The sequence below is a fragment of the Electrophorus electricus genome, chromosome 3 (genome assembly GCF_041902795.1).
Source record: "Electrophorus electricus isolate QZ-2024a chromosome 3, ASM4190279v1, whole genome shotgun sequence".
Taxonomy (NCBI): Eukaryota; Metazoa; Chordata; class Actinopteri; order Gymnotiformes; family Gymnotidae; genus Electrophorus; species Electrophorus electricus.
In genome coordinates, this window is record NC_137499.1 from 27,950,817 (window position 1) to 27,969,528 (window position 18,712).

The 18,712-nt window shown below is 43.3% G+C and overlaps 2 protein-coding genes across 4 annotated transcripts; both read left to right on the top strand.

The window, feature by feature from the left end:
• Positions 1 to 937: 937 nt before the first annotated feature.
• Positions 938 to 5,410, top strand: ptx4 (pentraxin 4, long). Its single transcript, XM_027002718.3, has 3 exons — positions 938 to 2,468; positions 2,880 to 3,666; positions 4,242 to 5,410. Exons 1-3 carry the CDS (start codon positions 2,325 to 2,327, stop codon positions 4,877 to 4,879), a joined length of 1,569 nt encoding a protein of 522 aa, XP_026858519.3. The 5' UTR covers positions 938 to 2,324; the 3' UTR covers positions 4,880 to 5,410.
• A 37-nt stretch (positions 5,411 to 5,447) lies between these two features.
• clcn7 (chloride channel 7) lies at positions 5,448 to 18,712 on the top strand. 3 transcript variants are annotated; one of them, XM_027002765.3, is made up of 25 exons: positions 5,448 to 5,675; positions 6,297 to 6,371; positions 6,885 to 6,950; positions 7,103 to 7,168; positions 7,321 to 7,453; positions 7,837 to 7,946; positions 8,086 to 8,166; positions 9,795 to 9,857; positions 10,344 to 10,427; positions 10,787 to 10,880; positions 11,097 to 11,161; positions 11,365 to 11,481; positions 11,623 to 11,677; positions 11,789 to 11,849; positions 11,937 to 12,078; positions 12,208 to 12,301; positions 13,145 to 13,317; positions 13,561 to 13,612; positions 13,761 to 13,888; positions 14,030 to 14,115; positions 14,441 to 14,570; positions 14,697 to 14,756; positions 16,236 to 16,412; positions 16,609 to 16,689; positions 17,009 to 18,712. In XM_027002765.3, exons 1-25 carry the CDS (start codon positions 5,568 to 5,570, stop codon positions 17,093 to 17,095), a joined length of 2,388 nt encoding a protein of 795 aa, XP_026858566.2. In that variant the 5' UTR covers positions 5,448 to 5,567; the 3' UTR covers positions 17,096 to 18,712. The 3 variants fall into 3 exon arrangements, with proteins under 3 accessions (XP_026858566.2, XP_081567027.1, XP_026858567.2); XM_081710901.1 differs by lacking the exon at positions 9,795 to 9,857; XM_027002766.3 differs by lacking the exon at positions 6,297 to 6,371.

Consider the following 18,712-nt stretch of genomic DNA (forward strand, 5'->3'; position numbering starts at 1 on the left):
TTAAGATAGGCACCTAATCAACATCTATCGCACTGCCCTATTTCTAATTAGTATTCCACACCAACTTCATTAACTCCACCTAACCACCCTGTTGCTCTCCATGCTGACCTCTCCTCACTTCTCCTGTTTCTGAATCGCAGGCAGCCTGACTAATTGTTAGTATTCACTGCACCTCTTTGCACATCAAAAGTATAAACTCATCCATGTTTACAAGCCTGAAATTCAAACAACACATAGATAAACATAGTCAAAACCGTTCTGTAAATTGACCACTGTATAAAGATGCACTGTTCAGAAATATATATTTATTTTTAAATTAATTTTTTAGATTAATTTTCAAATTTTATATTCAAAAAGGCAATTTAAAACACAGATTTTTTGTATATCCCAATGTATATTTAACCCAGCTTTATATTTAAACATGTTCTGTTTGAAGAAATCTAAATTGTTCTAACAATATTGCCTCTTCCTGGTGTTTAGAGCTGTTAAACATGATTTATTTTGATTTGATTTGCCTTCTTCTGTTGAGGAAGGGCCTGCTTCTCAGAATCTGTCCAAAATGTGTGGCACATCATTCCGAGGACTGAAGACATCCTGGAGACAAAAGGTGGTCTTCATGTTGATGTATTTACTGTCAGGGGATGACACTGCTTTGTTCACACCCTAGGAACAGGAACCAAAGCATGCTGTTCACAATTTCATGCTGTTCACCATTTCCATCCAACACATCTGGCTGAGTTAGGCATATTTGACCCTTGGTCCCCATTAGTATCTTCAGACTGAGACATGAAAAGAAGTTTTTAATAAGATAATCATACAAAGAAGGCACATTGTCTCAGTCATTTACCCAAATGCTAGCTATTTGTACTTGCACAGAAATCCAATATGAAATTGCACCTACAGTGACCAAATGAGCTAATATAAACACTACAGGTGTTAATCCAATCATAGGATCTTTGCTGCATATATGTAAACAATCCCTAAAGCTTGATATTGTCATAATTAATAATCCATGTTCTACTCTTTAATTGTCTTATAGTGTCATACTTAAACAGATCGCTTGGCAGGTTATACAGACCTGTATGACAATTACAGGCTTATGGTATGCCATCAGCTAATAGCATCCTGTCATTTCTTTTTTGAAAGGTCATGTGAACTTAAAAGAATATTTTGAATTATTAATTTAATTTAGAAAATGAGTGCGCTAAAATAGCATTCAGATAATTACGGAGATTGTGAGAAGTTTATCTGTACTCCATTAATGTCTAAGAATAGATCAGAGTAGGTGCTTATATAAGCTTTAGAGGTAATTATTAGAACATCAGTCTTATCAGCCTTAAGTTAATCTTAAGAAAATTTGAGCTCATCCACCTCTTACTGTCACACATGCAGTTAGAGAGAGAGGACTAAGATGATGTAAATCTAGGTCATCAGCATAACAATGAAAACTGAGTTCATGTTGACAAATTATATGTCCAAGTGCGAGCATGCAAATTATGAATAGGAGAGAGCCAGCAACAGAGCCCTGGGGTATGCCGTGAGCACCGTGAGCAGTGGGGTAGTAGATAATCCTAGCCTATGCACAGGAAGCTAAACCGGGTATAGTTTCCTCCAAAATGGCTTGTGCATAGTTACAACAGTAAAAAATGTCTGTAAAAAATCATACTGTGTAACTAGCAGTGTTTTGTAACAGATGACACTAAATGTATTTCCTCCCCAACCCACACACACAGGCACAATTTTTTCACAGTTATCTTGGTCTTTATAGATTATTTTCAATACATGTTTTTCTTATTGACAAACATAACCATTAGTTCCACACATTCTCTGCAGCACTTCTGTACAGAAAAGAGTGATGTAGGAGACTTGGGGCTGAACAGTTTTTCTTTTGTTATTTGGCCAGTGTACTCCTCCACCCTCACAACCACCCATACTCATGACATATTTTACTGAGAATGCAATTCTTTTTATGTTTGCATTTCTTGTCACTTGCTGGTATGCATAGATCTAGGGCATTCAATAATCTCTTGTGGAAAGATTGGTCAAGAATTTTAGAGTTTGCTCAAGTGTGTGTAAATGGTGTGCATGTGTCTGTGTGTGCTTGTACTTGTACATATTTCTGGAGCCCCGTGTTGCTGTTCTGCTAAACCCATCTGGTTTTGCTCTGAACACTCTGTTGGTGTCTGTGTGCTTTGCGGTGCAGTGGAGCTAAAGTTTGCGCTAAGGTGGGTGTGCTTTTATGCGAAGACACATCTGTCAGTGGCATTTGGCTCCCATCGCCCGAAAGACTGAAAGCAGGAGGCAATCGTGGTTGCCCATCGACCATGAGGTGCAGCAGGGTAACCCCATGGGTCCTCTTGCTTCTGGTTGCCCTTCAGATGCAGCTGAGGTGGGGGCAGAGGACATCGCCAGCACACACCGAAACTAGGAAACGTTTATATCAGATGCTGAGGAGGCTGGACAAGCAGGTTAGTGTCATGATATGAGCATGTAACACGTTTATCTGTCAATGCGAATCACAAAACCTTTTCCATTCTAAATACCAGGGTGAGGGAAGTTTATACCTGTAAAATGAGGGTAACAGAATGCTGAAGGGTCATGTGTGATATACTGTGTTTGGGAAGAAAGTAGGTTTTATAGCATGAGTGTTTTATACATTTCCATTTCTGAAATATTTTTGTTTAATTATTTTACATAAATAGGCAAACATATTTCTAGGCAAATGTAATTATATTATGCAGGACAATTATTTGAGAGAATATCATTAGGAGAAATATCAGTTCAATACATTAGTATACTATTACTATTAGTTTTTTTTTCTCATGAATTTCCAGTATTATTTAATATGTTAATGTGCAGTTTTTTGCTTTTACCTTTAGTTTAGGAGATTTCAAGAGATGACCCTTGCTCATCTTCAGAGCATTGCCATAAACTACAATGTCTCCCATGGCATGGACAGCTGTTTCAAAGAGCTGACTCAGCAGTTTGAGAGCCTTTCCAGGGAGATGGGCTCCTTCAACAAGGACATCAACCAGAATCTCAGCTCCCTCAAGTCCTGGAGCAGGAAGCTGCAGAGGAAGACCAAGCGGCTGGAGCTCAGGCTAGCCAGCACGGAGCGTGCACTGAGGGAGAATGTCCGGCTGGCCCAGAGGCAGCTGCAGGAGCAGAGGGCAGTGCTCTCCAACCTGACGTGGGAGCTCGGGGCGCAGCATAACCGCCTTGGCTCACTGGAAGCCCACTGGGGTTCAGTTCGCAGCCTATGGGATGCCCTCCAAGAACATCGGGGCCAACTGAGCAAGCTGGAGGCTCGGATGAGGAGCATCGAGCGACTGCCCCTTAATGCCAGCACTGGCTTCTCCAGCTCTGGAAATCCACTTGTCAGGATGCGGCAAAATCCAGATCCGGGGCTTTTGTATGGTGCGCAGCAGCCACTTCAGGGCAAAGTTTCCAAAGCAAGCAGGATGAGAAACAGGCTTCCTCCTCCTCCTCTGCAAATGACCACCAGAGCACCATACCCAGCCTCAGATGACAGGACACCAGGATCCGGCCACACCAGCTCCCTGCCGACAGTGCTGCCTGAGGAGGAAGCCCAGATCAACAATCTTCTTCAGCTTCCATTCAGACACAAGATCCCACAGAAATATACCCCAAAGAAACACACCACAAGTATGTAATGCAAACATTCTACTCGGCAGCATTAAAAGATTTGTCTGGACCTTCTTGATCTGCACTAACACACCTGATCAAGTTCATAACTTCATAAGGTCAAACTCTTTGTGAATCCCACTCACTGCTTTAACCCATGTTTAATCTATATACAAAAATTTAAATTGAGATATAAAAAAATATTCCATTGAATTACAAAGCACTTGATAAGTAGCCTAAAAGAAAGGTGGAAATTAAAAAGGTCACATATAGAATTGATTCCTAGAACTGAAAAACTTGCACTGCCCTACTTAAGAGTGTCATTTAGTGAACCCGTTGGTGTCTATATGTTATTCAAAGATGAGAAAGTCATCAAATGACATTGCAAATGGACAGAATTCTTTTGTCTTTGTATACATAGGAATTACATTTCTGCAAAGCACTGAACTTACATTTTTCTTTCTCTTGTCACAGCATCAGTGACAGTGCCATATATGAATGTATTCCTGTATCATTTGAAAAAGTGAAAAAGTCAGGTCAGAACATTTAGCAAATTTAAGTATTGTTAATGTTTTTCTCTTCTCCTCATAATACAGTATGCAATGTGAACTCAGTGCTGCTCTTCCCGTCTGCATCAACCAAAAACTACGTTACCTTCCACAAACCTTTTCCAGCCAGGCTCCATGAACTTTCTGTCTGCACCTGGTTGAGGGTGGAGACTGAGTACATGGGCACGCTGCTGTCCTATGCCACCGAGGACAATGACAACACCTTAGTGCTCTACGGCCGCAGGTCTTCTGGGCGGGGCACCATTGATTTTGTGATTGGTGACCCAGCATACCGAGAATTGGCCATGGGTAACCTGCTGGATGGCCGCTGGCACCATGCCTGCCTGATTTGGTCCTCCATTGAGGGCCACTTCTGGTATTACACTGACCGGCGTCTGGCCGCCACCGGTTCCAAGTTTCGAAAAGGTTTTGAGATCCCTCCTGGTGGAACAGCTGTGCTGGGACAGGAGCAAGATGTTGTGGGAGGCGGGTTCGACGAGGCTGAGGCGTTCGTGGGCAGGCTGGCAGGCTTTGCCGTGTGGAGCCGGGCACTGAGTCCAGGTGAGGTGTCTGGGCTGGCCACTGGGAAAGGGGTACCCAGAGGTGCAGTGATGACCCTGGATGATGTGGTGCTCCATGGCTCAGTCCACCAAGTGACCTGCGAATGCTTGGAGCACTGTACATAATGATGGAAGCCAGGAGGAAACTACATGAAAACATTTCATTAATAGGCTAATTAATATACTAATAGATTAATTAATAATAATTAATAGACTAGCCTAGAAGGTGTGTTGGAACAGGAAAATCATCAAACTATGCTGGACTCTGGCCTTCCAGAACAACAGTGGGACAAAGCTGAATGACCCTTGAATCAAAACCATATTCTGTAAAATATATTTTTTTCTTTATATACAATGCATATTAACATTAACATAGCCATGTCTTCGGTGTTTTCTTTAGCATGGAAAACTGTGTAAGGTAAAAATCAAAGAATGGCACTTTATATTTTGTATAAGTTTTATATTGAAGTAACATGCCAGATTATAATGCGCATTCAATAAACACACCAACTGTGGTATTTTATTTTCAGACATTAATACGAACATTAAAAGCAACAGCTCCTAGAAGCTGATTAGTAGTTATTTGTTTGTCAAAGAAAATGTAACGTTTCCATACCTCCGCGATAAATAAAACTACATTTCCCAGACATCAGCTTGGACTTCGTTGTTTATGGTTTCTTGGGCTTTCCGTAGAATTTGTCACGAGTTGGCTTATGATCGTTAGTCATGGGGACAGAGGGTTCGAGATAGCTAGTCCTTTAGCTTTAGCTGCGAATTTGGAACCTTAGAGACTGGAGCTCTACCGGCCTCCGACATGGCTAACATAGCGAAGAAGGTGTCGTGGTCCGGTAAAAATGACGAGACTCGCGGGGAACGAACGCCTCTTCTGAACGGATCTGAAGAAGTCAGATACAACAGACAGGTGCCCGGGTTAAGTTGCTTGGCAAGCTATCCTAGCTAGTTAGCACTATCTAGATAACAAGCCCGCTGTTTGTCTTGAAATATGAATGTTTGATTTGTAATAGTAGTTGAAACAAGGATGTTTGAGTTCTGTGCATGTTAACTAGCTTGTGCAAGCAACCAACATATGTTAACCAACCTAACTTACTTTATTGCGTATGCCATGTCAGAGCAGAATATTCAGCATACAAGTGTATACTAAGTTAACAGCTACAGTGCATGTACAGCATGTTATTATTTACTGTTAATTGCTGTTTCTTTAGCTTGCATCAATGTCTTTATCGTCATTTATGCTGGCAACAATATAGCTAACACAATAGGATCTTAGCTAGTAATACAATAGTCTGTATAACCTTTCTGTCGTTGAAGTTGCAATTTGAAGAACGGGTGTTTTGGAATTTGCAAGACTGGAATTTTGGCTGGAAATCACGACTTCCTATTTCCCAAAAGTGTAGTAGCTTATGAAATGAATAAAACGTTCTATCACTTGTGACTCTTTCCTCGAAAACAAACAAACAAACAAAAAACCATTTGGAAACAAAGCTTTAGGAGTCGTTCCTGATGTTACGTGTTTGGTCCCTAGTTGTCCGGGGGTCCTATATTTCATATAGGCAGGCTGAGTACTGTGGATCTTGAGGAAGACATTGCGACAGAAGAGGTAAACTAGTTCTTGTTTCACTGTGTGTCATCTTATGTGGAGATGTGAAATATTGAAAGTGCTTTCCCAACGCACATTTAGATCATCCCACCAATAGATGCATGGTTTCAAAAAGATCTCTACCAATACATGCACAGTGTCAAAAAGATTACTACTAATACATGCACCGTTTCAAAATGCATCTTGATTTTAGTCCCAAGTCAATGTAATAAACTGGATTGCATTTGCAGACAGATTACAAGACTTTGTTTCTCTTTCTGAAACTTTCCTGAGACTGTGGTGGGAAAACACGGATTCTTAGGCTTTGTGGTTTGTTTTAGTAACATACTAATGAGAAATCGCTTCCTTTGCACTAGCATGAACCAGTTTGTCATTGTTCCTGTGCTTTTTTGGATGCTGTTTTGCCATCTTGAGGATGGATTGAATTGAGATGTTCCCTTCAGAGGTGGTTAGTGTCATGAACAATCACTGCTTCTGTCTTTGAGCCTGTGTCCTGCTCTGCTTGAAATGCAGGACCCAGTGAGGAGTAGACCGAAGGAGATTCCACACAATGAGAAGCTGCTTTCCCTCAAATATGAGGTAATTCCCTTACAGTGGCTGACTTCAATTAGACTGTCCCCACCCACCATATTACTTGCTTTTGGAAATGCATGTAAAATGTTAGAATGTGTAATATGTTCTATTCAACACACCCCATTTTCATTTACATGCATAATTGTTTTAACTTCTAGAGTCTGGACTACGACAACAGCGAGAACCAGTTATTTTTGGAGGAAGAAAGACGCATGAGTCACATGGTCAGTGACGTGCTGATGCCAAGAAATAATGGCCAATGCTGTGTTGCCTTTGAAGACAGGGGGACAAAGCTGCCAGCATTGCCCTATTCAGCTCTGCTTAGTATGAATTCTCTTGGCCCAACCTGACTGTGGTCTGTGTGTGTGTGCGGCAGGGTTTCCGGTGCTTGGAGATCAGCCGCTGGGTGATCTGTGGTCTCATCGGCGTGTTCACAGGGCTCATAGCTTGTTTCATTGACATCGTGGTGGAGAAGCTGGCTGGAGTAAAATATTCTGTTGTCAAAAAGAGTATCCTTGCATTAATGGTCAATAGACGTTAATCCTGAGTGGTTTCTGCTCTAAATGGGGTGACTGCTGTTACTGCTCCCATTTTACGTAATCAGGAATGGATATGACAGTACAACCCTATGACTATTGTAACTGGAATTTTATAATTATAATAGGACTATTATAATTGTAACTGTAATTATGACTATTGTAATTGTAGCTGTAATTATATAATTATATGACTATTATAATTGCAACTGTAATGTAACTATTATATGACTGTTATAATTGTAACTGAGTTCTGCTTTGATGTGTAGTTATAATCTGCTGAATTTGTGATATTGCAGAACATGAAATCTGACGTGCTTTAGGCTTCTTCTTTTTTTTTTTTAACAAAAGCTCAGACATTGAGATGTTTACAGAGGTTGGAGGCTTGTCCATCTCCTTATTACTGTGGGTGGTGCTAAACTCTGCCTTCGTCATGGTTGGAGCCATCATCGTCACCTGCTTTGAGGTACTCAGCTGGGCATAACAGTCATGCTCATTGGGGTTGCTTCCTCCTCCACACTTCCTCTGGGTATAAAATGCCTGTCAGCATTCTTTTACTCACACACTAATATGACACTTTCTGCCTGTGGTTGTTTCTTTTGTAGCCCATAGCTGCAGGTAGTGGAATCCCTCAGATCAAGTGCTACCTAAATGGAGTGAAAGTTCCTCGAGTTGTCCGGCTCAAGGTAAACCCCTCTTCTGATTTTTAACCCCAAGCCCATACCCCACCGTAATTATATACATTCACACAGACCCTTACCCCACCGTAATTATATACATTCACACAGACCCTTACCCCACCGTAATTATATACGTTCACACAGACCCTTACCCCACCGTTATTATATACATTCACACAGATCCTTACCCCACCGTAATTATATATACATTCACACAGATCCTTACCCCACCGTAATTATATATACATTCACACAGATCCTTACCCCACCGTTATTATATACATTCACACAGACCCTTACCCCACCGTAATTATATACATTCACACAGACCCTTACCCCACCGTTATTATATACATTCACACAGACCCTTACCCCACCGTAATTATATACATTCACACAGACCCTTACCCCACCGTTATTATATACATTCACACAGACCCTTACCCCACCGTAATTATATACATTCACACAGACCCTTACCCCACCGTTATTATATACATTCACACAGACCCTTACCCCACCGTTATTATATACATTCACACAGACCCTTACCCCACCGTTATTATATACATTCACACAGACCCTTACCCCACCGTAATTATATACATTCACACAGACCCTTACCCCACCGTTATTATATACATTCACACAGACCCTTACCCCACCGTTATTATATACATTCACACAGACCCTTACCCCACCGTTATTATATACATTCACACAGACCCTTACCCCACCGTTATTATATACATTCACACAGACCCTTACCCCACCGTTATTATATACATTCACACAGACCCTTACCCCACCGTTATTATATACATGTATCCAGGTCATTACACCACTGTATTTACAAACATTCACATGCCGTTACCTCAGTGTAACTTTAAAAGTTTCCACATCCTTACCCTACTATAATTATATACATGCACCTAAATCTTTACTCCAATGTAATTACATACATTTATCTAGGCTTTTCTTATTATAATTATATACATCTACCCAGGCCCTTACCCCACTCCAATTATATGCATTTATCCAGGCCCTTATGCCACTGTAACAAACATTCACACATGTTCTTGCCCTACTGTATGTTTGATGGTTTGTTTGAAGCACTTATTTTACATCTCCACTGTCAGGCCTGTTCATTAGGTAACACCTGTGTGATTTATAGATTAACAGCAAACTGCATCCATGCATTCTCTACCCTATTCTTCACTAGTCAGATTCACTCTGTAGGACCACTGCTCACAGGATGTTACTTGCTTGGTAAACTGTTCCCTACACAGTTGTGAGACCAGTGATGGCATAGTAGTTGGCTTTCCTCTGGTAGGAAGCCCAGCAGTAGAGCTGGAGTATTTCTTTTGTTGATGTAAAAGTGGTCTACCACCCAAAAACTAACAGCAAGGGGTAGGAGGATGGCTGTATCTAACTTTGCATGCCGACAGATGGGTTGTAGCGTCTAACCTCACACCTACAAGATGTTCACAAAATAAAAAAATGTTTCTAATAACTAATGTTTCTAAAATGTTTCTTATGTAACGTGTGTACATTTGTTCAAATTTCCATTGTTGCAAGTTGCAGTTCCTGAGAATGTTTGAGTTAGGCCCGGTGGTGTGTGTGTGTGTCTGCAGACTCTGGTGGTGAAGGTGTGTGGTGTGATATGCTCTGTAGCTGGGGGCCTGGCTGTGGGAAAGGTGAGGAAAGAGAAGAGCAGCTTTCTCATTTCATACTTCCTTTCTTTCTGCCAGACACTTCTAGAGTGAAAATGTACTCCATTGTATTGTGTGAAATTAACTATTGTCTTTAAGGTAGGTTAAAATAATTTTCCTTTTCCTCATTAGGTAGACGTAAGAGTGAAGTTCTTGACAATGATTTCTCTAAGAGATTGTTCATGTTTTGTATGCCTTTGTGGTTCTAAAGCAGCTTGTTTTCATTGTCTTCCCTGAAAACGTAATCCGGTCCCTTTTCCTGCATGGCCCAGCTGGAATCATGCCCTTGCCCTGTGGACAAAGACAACATTACAATGTTGAAAGACTATGAAAATGTCATACGGAGCATTATATTCTACATCTTTCATGCTACCCACTGCTAAGGGGTATTGGCCCTTTGTTTATTTGTGACGAAAGAGACATACCAGCATCATCACCATCAAAGTTTTACCCTGAATGCTTCACCTCCAGGAAGGACCTATGATTCACTCAGGAGCAGTAGTTGCAGCTGGAGTGTCCCAGGGCAGAAGTACCTCTCTGAAGAAGGATTTCAAGGTTGGTTGGTGTTTTTCCACACTCAGATGCTGGTGGGTTTCTTGGTACCTTACAAGCCCACAGCTGTTATTGTCAGTTTGTTTAAGAACAGTACCATACATACAAGTCCCCCTTGACATTTCAAGTTTCAAGTTTGGTTTATTTCTCACATACATAGTCATACACAGTACAACACGCAGTGAAATGGTGGACACGCAGTGAAATGGTGGGCTGGGCATGTTGGTATATGTGCAGTGCATGTGTTTATGCTGAAGAACCTTACCTGTGTCTGTTCTGCAAAAGTTGCATTAATATCTGTGCCCGGGTGGTAGAGTTTGTTCTGCTGAAGGCTGAACCTTGGCCTTGTCGCCTTGCCGTAGATCTTCGAGTACTTCCGCAGGGACACGGAGAAGAGGGACTTCGTCTCTGCCGGAGCTGCCGCAGGGGTCTCTGCTGCCTTCGGTGCGCCTGTTGGTGAGAGACGCGCCCACCCCGTAGCGTTCAAACCACATCCACTTGGTGCCTGCTACAGCACTGCTGAGGCGCAGCTGAGGGGCAGTGTTAGCTGCAGGAAGGCTAGTTTCGAATGACAGACACTCCAGCCAACCCAAACTCACCTCTGGATAGCCATTCTGTCTCTCTGATGGGAGACTTTTTGTTTCCATCATCTCCTGCTTCTTCTCTAAACAGGTGGAGTTCTGTTCAGTTTAGAGGAAGGCGCATCTTTTTGGAACCAAATGCTTACATGGAGGATTGTAAGTCATTTATGATTTACTGTGGTGGAAGTGTATTCATGCATTATTGTCATGTAAAACTGTGAAAAATGTAAAAATGTGAATTTACTATAAGGTGACTATATAGTATTATATTGTCAGGTGTTTAGTGAGTATATTCAAGATCACTATGTCTTTCCAAACTTGAGGACAATTTTGTAACTCCTTTTTTTCCTGTGAACAAGTTCTTTGCATCAATGATCTCCACCTTCACACTGAACTTGGTCCTGAGCGTCTATCATAACAAAACTACAGAGCTGTCAAGCCCTGGCCTCATCAACTTTGGCACCTTTGACTTAGAAGTGAGTTCTCAAATAATTTGCTGTCTGTCGGTTCTTTTCCCCTATTATTTCTCGTGTGCTCATACAAACCTTGTGCTGCGCCAGTGTTGGCCAGATCCTGCCGTCAGTAAAGGCTCCTCCCTGCCATGCTTTCTCTTCCAGTGTGTGCAGTACAGCCTCTACGAGATCCCTCTGTTCATCTGCATGGGAGCAATAGGTAAGCAGCAGGACCCACAGCTTCCTGAGCCACACGGGTCCACGCGCCGGACGCTGAGTGACACTTAATTTTCTCTTCTTCTTCTCCATGTCCCCCCCCCCCCCCCCCCAGGTGGACTTCTGGGAGCGCTCTTCAACCTTCTCAACTACTGGCTGACAATTTTCCGAATCAGGTAAAGTGGGCGGGGGTGAGAGGCTGGGGTGTTGGTGGGCCGTGTCAGAGCTTGTGGGCTGTGCCGTAACCCAGCTGTGCCCCTCAGGTATGTGCACCGGCCATGCCTGCAAGTGATGGAGGCCATGATGGTGGCGGCGGTGACGGCCTCCGTGTCCTTTGCTATGATCTACTTGTCCAATGACTGCAAGCCTCTGAAAATGGATAATTCAGAGGAGTACCCTTTGCAGGTAGCTCAGTGGCTTTCTGAACACTGGTCTGGGAACAGTGCAGCTCGCCAGTTTGTGTATTCATGGGTGAGAGTGGGGCAGGGAGGAGCTAGTCCAAGTCTAGTGTTTGGTGTTGTATCTGCTTTTCAGCTCTTCTGTGCTGATGGAGAATACAACGCCATGGCAACGACATTCTTCAACACACCGGAGAGAAGTGTTAGGAGTCTGTTCCATAACCCCCGAGGTGGGTGTGTGTGTGTGTGTGTGTGCGTGTGTGCAGGTGTGTCTACGTTCTCACTCCTCTTACCATAACTCACACAGACTAGTTCAGAAGGTTTGTGCGATGTTCATTTCATACTTCTGTAAATTCTTGGTGACTGCGGAACATTTTGCTTGTGAGTGTGTTTGTGTATTTATGTATGTGGAACAGTCTCTGGCTTACTGAGCTGATTTACAGTCTCAGGCAGGAAAGTTGGTCACCTGACAGAGGCTTAGCTGGCCAGCTCACCCCATCCCAGATGGGATCCAATGATGGCTTTCCCAGCGTAGGAGAGCCCCAGCATGGAGCTCCACGATCGACCCACTGCTACAGGGCATACTGGGCTAAAGCATCACCATTAGAGTAGCTTAATGTAGACTGACATTTGCTGTCATTAATATGGCATTCCAAGAATGAACCGGCTTAAGGTCCCTGTTGTACTTAAACTGTTCCATAAGATTGTTTTGTATATATGGTGCGCTGCCCCCTGGAGACTATGTGTTCCCAGCAAACGGATATTCACCACGCAGTAGTTACTCAGATTTTTATGTGCTTAACATCAAATTAGACTGAAGGGTATTGTGCTAAATTAAGACAAATTTAAACCCCTGAACAATCCTGTGTGTCTAAGTTAAGAAATCCTGTTTCTAAGTGAAATGTGCTTCTTACTGAAATACTTATTTAGGCTTGGGAGAAAATAAGCATTGCTGGCAGACCTAATCACACTCATCTTGTACATAGTGATGGTCATTGCTTTTATGGAGATCTGATTATTTCAGCTGTTACTCTGACATTTGCCCTCCGCTGACGTTGGTCTCGCTCTCTCAGGGACCTACAACTTGCTGACGCTGGGCTTCTTCACATTGACATACTTCTTCCTAGCCTGTTGGACCTATGGGCTCATGGTGTCAGCAGGGGTCTTTATCCCCTCCCTCCTCATAGGGGCTGCATGGGGTCGGCTCTTTGGCGTCCTACTGCCCAACAAGACTTTCATCAAACCGGTGAGCTCGAGACCCTCCACCTGCCCTTCCCCCATCTTGTCCCGCTCCAACCAGTCCCGCCACCCCCTCACAGCTACCCCCATCAGCGTGACTTTACCGCACTGCTACTAGAAGCAGTAGCAGCTCTGGCTCGGTGTCCACCCAGGCGGTTTGCTCAGGTGTTGAGGCCAGGCTGAGCCATTTTGGCTCCAGTGCGAGATCAGACAAGCACTGCTGACTGTATGCTGCATGTTGTTTTGATAGATATGGGCGGATCCCGGCAAGTACGCCCTGATGGGAGCCGCAGCCCAGCTGGGTGAGTCAGCGCTCTCTCTATGTGCTCGTAGCAGCTTACGTGTGCTGTGTTAGGAAATGGTGCTAGAATGCTGGGCTTTTTATTGTTGCTATTTTCAGCACCTGGATCACATGTCACATGTTTCATAGCAGCTGTTTTTGTTGTGCAGGTGGCATTGTCAGAATGACTCTGAGCCTTACGGTCATCCTGGTGGAAGCTACTGGGAATGTTACCTATGGTTTCCCCATCATGCTAGTGCTAATGACGGCTAAGATTGTGGGGGATTATTTCATAGAAGTAAGATTCAAAGAATTCGGGCCAGTTCTCTGCAACACATTCAGAATCAATGTAGCTACACTCCCCTAAATTTCCTAAATAACTTTGCTCTGAAATGCATCAGAAAACCTAAAACCTGTGTGTTTTGTTTGCTCTTTTCAGGGCCTTTATGACATACACATTAAACTTCAGAGTGTTCCTTTCCTTCACTGGGAAGCCCCTGCCACATCTCACTGGCTCACTGCCAGGTAAAACAATCCTTTAGCCTTATAGCCTTAGCTAACTGGTTTGCTCTTCCGGAACAGACCATGAGAACGAGGATGTTTTAACTTCCTACCCTTTTTAATGCATGATGTTCTGCATTCCGATGGCATTGGAAAAAGCACCATTGCTGTCATTAGTGAGCTGCATGTGACATGACAGACTGCACCGCTGTGCACAGGCCTGTGTTCGTGATGTGGCAGTGGTTCAGAGCCAGGTAGTGGGGGTCTTTGAGGTGTCTGAGGCAGTCGGTTGTAAGCCAGCATGTCACAGGACTGTTTGAGGTCTTGATGCTTCCCCCCTGTCCCACAGAGAGGTCATGAGCTCTCCGGTCACCTGCTTCAACCAACTGGAGAAGGTGGGCACCATCATGGACTTCCTCAGCAACACAGCCACCAATCACAATGGCTTCCCGGTGATCGTGCAGGCCAGCGGCGAACAGGTGTGTACCGCAGGGGGCGGAGCTGCATCACAGGCTTCGTGTTTGGCCTGCCCGGACTGGCCCGAAGCGTTTGGGATGACGTGCCTTTTTCTTGTGCCTGCTGAGCCTGTCTGTCCGTCTCCACAGAGTGGGAAGCTGTGTGGACTCATCCTTCGCTCTCAGCTCATTGTTCTTCTAAAACACAAGGTAAAGAATGCTTTAACATTGTGCTGTGACCTTGTGACCTACCTGGGGCCACACTGTTTTAGAGGGCAGCACGGGAGTAAGGATAGCAGTAACGGAGACTGCTATCCTGCGGCGACGAGAATGAGGATGAGCTTTACAATATTTCTGTAGGAATGGTAATAAAATGTATGTTGACCCCCTGGTATCGGTGAGTGCAGACTATTCCACATAGTTTAACCCAAAACATTCTCAGCTTCTGTACTGAGGAGTCTTGACTCTCGAAGTAGTGCTTTACTTTTTGACTGGTGAAGTAGTGCTTTAAGACATTTTGTGAATGGCTGAAAGGCAAGTCAATCATTTTAGCAAATCTTGCATCATCTGTTACTAGACAGAAAGTCCACTTACACATAGTCTCATCAGAAAAGTGACAAATTACATTTTTGAAATGAAAACGGCCAAAAGCAGCAGTGACTGAACTATTCCCACTAATCAGAGTGGATGGACATACTGCCTGCATTGAGCATTACATTAGTGTTTGCCAAAGATCAGGTTGAGTATGGGAGTCTGCTATTCTATACTGTCATCAGTGTTTTGACTGTTAGCAGCATACATATTGGGTATGTATACCTTCGTATGTTCTTAAATTCTGAGTGCAGCTTTGAAATAGTGTTGATTTTAAGAAGTACATTTACATTATCCTGAAATGGTAAGAAAATTCTAATATAAATTCTAATATATGTCTTAAATGGGCAAATTGAGAAATGGCGTTAAGATAAATATTTACATTTTTGTAATACTGTGAATACGTGTAGCTCTGAGGGTGGGGGATTGTGTTAGGGATTCCAGAGATGTGTGAGGTTGAGACAGAATTTTATCCTTGTGCAGCTCTGTATTCCATGTCATGCAGATAGAATTAAAAAATGATATATATTCACTGATCTCACTGGGAATAAAACAGCAGACTCAGTTGGGTACCCAGCATCAAAAGGAGTTTTGTCCCTGGTCATTTGTAAGTATTGAGTTGTGTTATTGAGTTATTGCCCTGTGTGAATTCACCACCCATAGCAGATGTGACTCTATGATCCGTGTATGCATGCGTATGTGTGCGTGCTTTCTTATGTATGCGTGTGTGTGTGTGTTTGTACGTGTGTGCGTGTGTATTCTTGCGTGTGCGTGTGCGTGCGTGCGTGCGTGCGTGTGTGTGTGTGTGCGTGCGCGTGTGCGTGCGCGTGTGTGTGTGCATGTGTGTGTGTGTGTGCATGTGTGTGTGTGTGCATGTGTGTGTGTGTACGTGTGTGGGTGTGTGTGCGCGTGCCTGTGTGGGTGCGTGTGCGTGTGTGTGTGTGTGTGTGTGTGTGTGTGTGCGTGCGTGCGTGCGTGCGTGCGTGCGTGCGTGTGCGTGTATGTGTGCGTGTATGTGTGTGTGCGTGCGTGTGTGTGTGTGTGTGCGTGCGTGTGTGTGTGTGTGCGTGCGTGCGTGCGTGCGTGTGTGAGAGACAGGTGTTTGTGGAGAGGGCCCATTCCCGGCTGCACCAACGTAAGCTGCAGCTGAAGGACTTCAGGGACGCGTACCCCCGCTTCCCTCCCATCCAGTCCATCCACGTCTCACAGGATGAGAGGGAGTGCATGATGGACCTGTCTGAGTTCATGAACCCCACCCCCTACACTGTGCCTCAGGTTTGCACCTCTACTCCTCCCCCATTAAAGGGGTGCTCACCCACAAAATTACATTTTGTAAAATAATGTAAAATGGCCCAATAAGACCATGCTGACTGATTGCGATAAAACCCCACAATAAAATCAGATATGAAATGTACTGAGTTTTTCCATCCCAGTGTTTGTGTTTACACCATTTCTTTTCCTGTGATTTTAGGAGACCTCCCTCCCTCGTGTGTTTAAGTTATTCCGAGCTCTGGGGCTGAGGCACCTGGTGGTGGTTGATGATGTTAACAAGGTAAGAAACGAAGCAGTCACCTGCATGCCAAGGAAGACATGCTAGTGTTTAGAGAAGCTCCTTTTGTACTAGTGCTCACATTCCACCACCAGGGGGCTGGATTTTACTTTAGGTTATGATGACAGTTTGTCAGTTTTTTGCTGTTGTTTTCCGGGTAGTAGGTGGCATGAATATATTCATCTTTTCCACTCTACAAAAGGTCAGCTTACCTCACAGTAGAAACGCCATGACCTTAGGAACATCCGTTGTGATGAAATTCAGTCCCGACTTGTCATCTTAGGAGAACAGACGTGGGCATTACAAACGGTGTTGTGTTTAGGTCGTGGGCCTGGTGACCCGGAAGGACCTGGCACGCTACCACATGGGCAAGCATGGGCTCGAAGAACTACACCTGGCCCAGATGTGAGTAGCTGGACACGTTTTGCACGCTCGCCTTCTGCTCGCCCTTGCCGTGACACCGCTCAGCACGTCACGCCGGCTCGAAGGGGCAGCACGGCTCAGGCTCTCGGCAGCAGTGAACGTTCCAAACGCGGCAGACAAAATGTGCGACCTGCAAAAGCCCAGGAGGACAGGCCTTGATCTGCCAAAGCTGGTTCTCCTGAGACGTGACATGTTGATTTCGAAAAGGAATCTCATCACACAGCTGATGAGTGGTACAATAGTACAACTCTTCCTGAATGCTGAGTTGTGTGATGGTGTTTCAATATTTGACTAAATGGCTTAGCTGGATGTCGTGGGACTCCTAAACATCTATTGACTTGTCGCTTCTCCTTGGTGTATTCAGGTCTTTATTCTTAATAAGTGCAAGGGCTCAGTTAAATTATGCAGTGTATGCAGTGTATATTTTGCCTGTAGGTAAAGAGCACATTAATTTTATTTGTTCCTGTTAGTGTTGCACTGTACTAATATGTTTATTTATTGTGTTTTGAGGGGTCTGTCTTGCCTACCTTGTCTAAATCTCTTGATATTTCAGTTTTTGTAGATATTGTATGTTATTGTATTTTATGTCCTTGATTTGAACATGCCCTTCATGTTGACATGCAAGGCCAGGTTTGGACATCCTGCTATACAGCATCTTGTGCAATTATAATCAAAAAGATGACAACATTGAGTCATCCTTGCTCTTAGTAATGGGCTGAAATAGACAGCTAATACTTAATAAGTTTCTGTGTTTTTTGAAGCTACAAGCTAAAATGCCACTCCTTTTGATCTGCAAGTGTCAATAGAGTATGACCGGGAGTATAGTAAACCTCTACTATTTCCTACCGACTTTCTTTGGAAGCATTACTCGAATGGTCTAATTTGACTTCTATTGGGAATAGAACTGATTAATTCTTCAGCCCTTTCTTATACCATTCTGTAATATCGTGCCAGCCAAATTACTTATAAGTAGGTGGAGGAGGTAGAGTCTGTTCCCTCTCCAGATTCATTGTTATTTTGCACGTAAAGCTAGTCCTGGCAATGTCCAGGCTAGCTCAGGTAGACTGCTGAGCCTTGCTAACGATTTTATTTTGGATCCTGGCATACTTCAGTTCTTCTCATTTTGCACTAAAGTAAAAAAATAAGTAAAAAAGGTATGGCACTTCCATATATTGCTAAAGAATGAATATGCAGATTCTGATCTTATGATTTATATGTTTAATTATCTTACCTGTAAATTTTATCTTGAAATTGAACAGCAGTATTCATGTCAAATGAAACGAGACGCTTAAAACTTACGAAGCTGATTATAGGATAATTACATAAGCAAAATTGTTTACATCTGTTGACGTGTAAGCATTGTGTTCATTTTTCCATTTTGTGTAGCTAACCGACCAGTGACTTTCAGACCTGGAATCAGCCAGTGCTCTTAATCATGCAAAGCTAACATTTTAAGAAATAATAATCACTACCTTTACTGCTTTCTCTTTTTGTCCAGTTATTAATTATGAATAGTAAGTCAAAACATTTTCTTTTTTTTTTATAAAGTATGGAACAGATTTGTCAACTAATAAAAGTTATAAATGAGTCATGTAATACCTCA

What these genes read in the sequence shown, in the direction of transcription:
- ptx4 (XM_027002718.3), top strand. Translation starts at nt 2,325, where the DNA reads ATGAGGTGCAGCAGGGTAACCCCATGGGTCCTCTTGCTTCTGGTTGCC. An exon ending in TGAGGAGGCTGGACAAGCAG is followed by an intron (nt 2,469 to 2,879) that starts GTTAGTGTCATG and finishes TTTTACCTTTAG; the next exon opens with TTTAGGAGATTTCAAGAGAT. An exon ending in CCCAAAGAAACACACCACAA is followed by an intron (nt 3,667 to 4,241) that starts GTATGTAATGCA and finishes CTCATAATACAG; the next exon opens with TATGCAATGTGAACTCAGTG.
- clcn7 (XM_027002765.3), top strand. Translation starts at nt 5,568, where the DNA reads ATGGCTAACATAGCGAAGAAGGTGTCGTGGTCCGGTAAAAATGACGAG. An exon ending in GGGGCCTGGCTGTGGGAAAG is followed by an intron (nt 9,858 to 10,343) that starts GTGAGGAAAGAG and finishes CTTCACCTCCAG; the next exon opens with GAAGGACCTATGATTCACTC. An exon ending in TTGGCACCTTTGACTTAGAA is followed by an intron (nt 11,482 to 11,622) that starts GTGAGTTCTCAA and finishes TTTCTCTTCCAG; the next exon opens with TGTGTGCAGTACAGCCTCTA.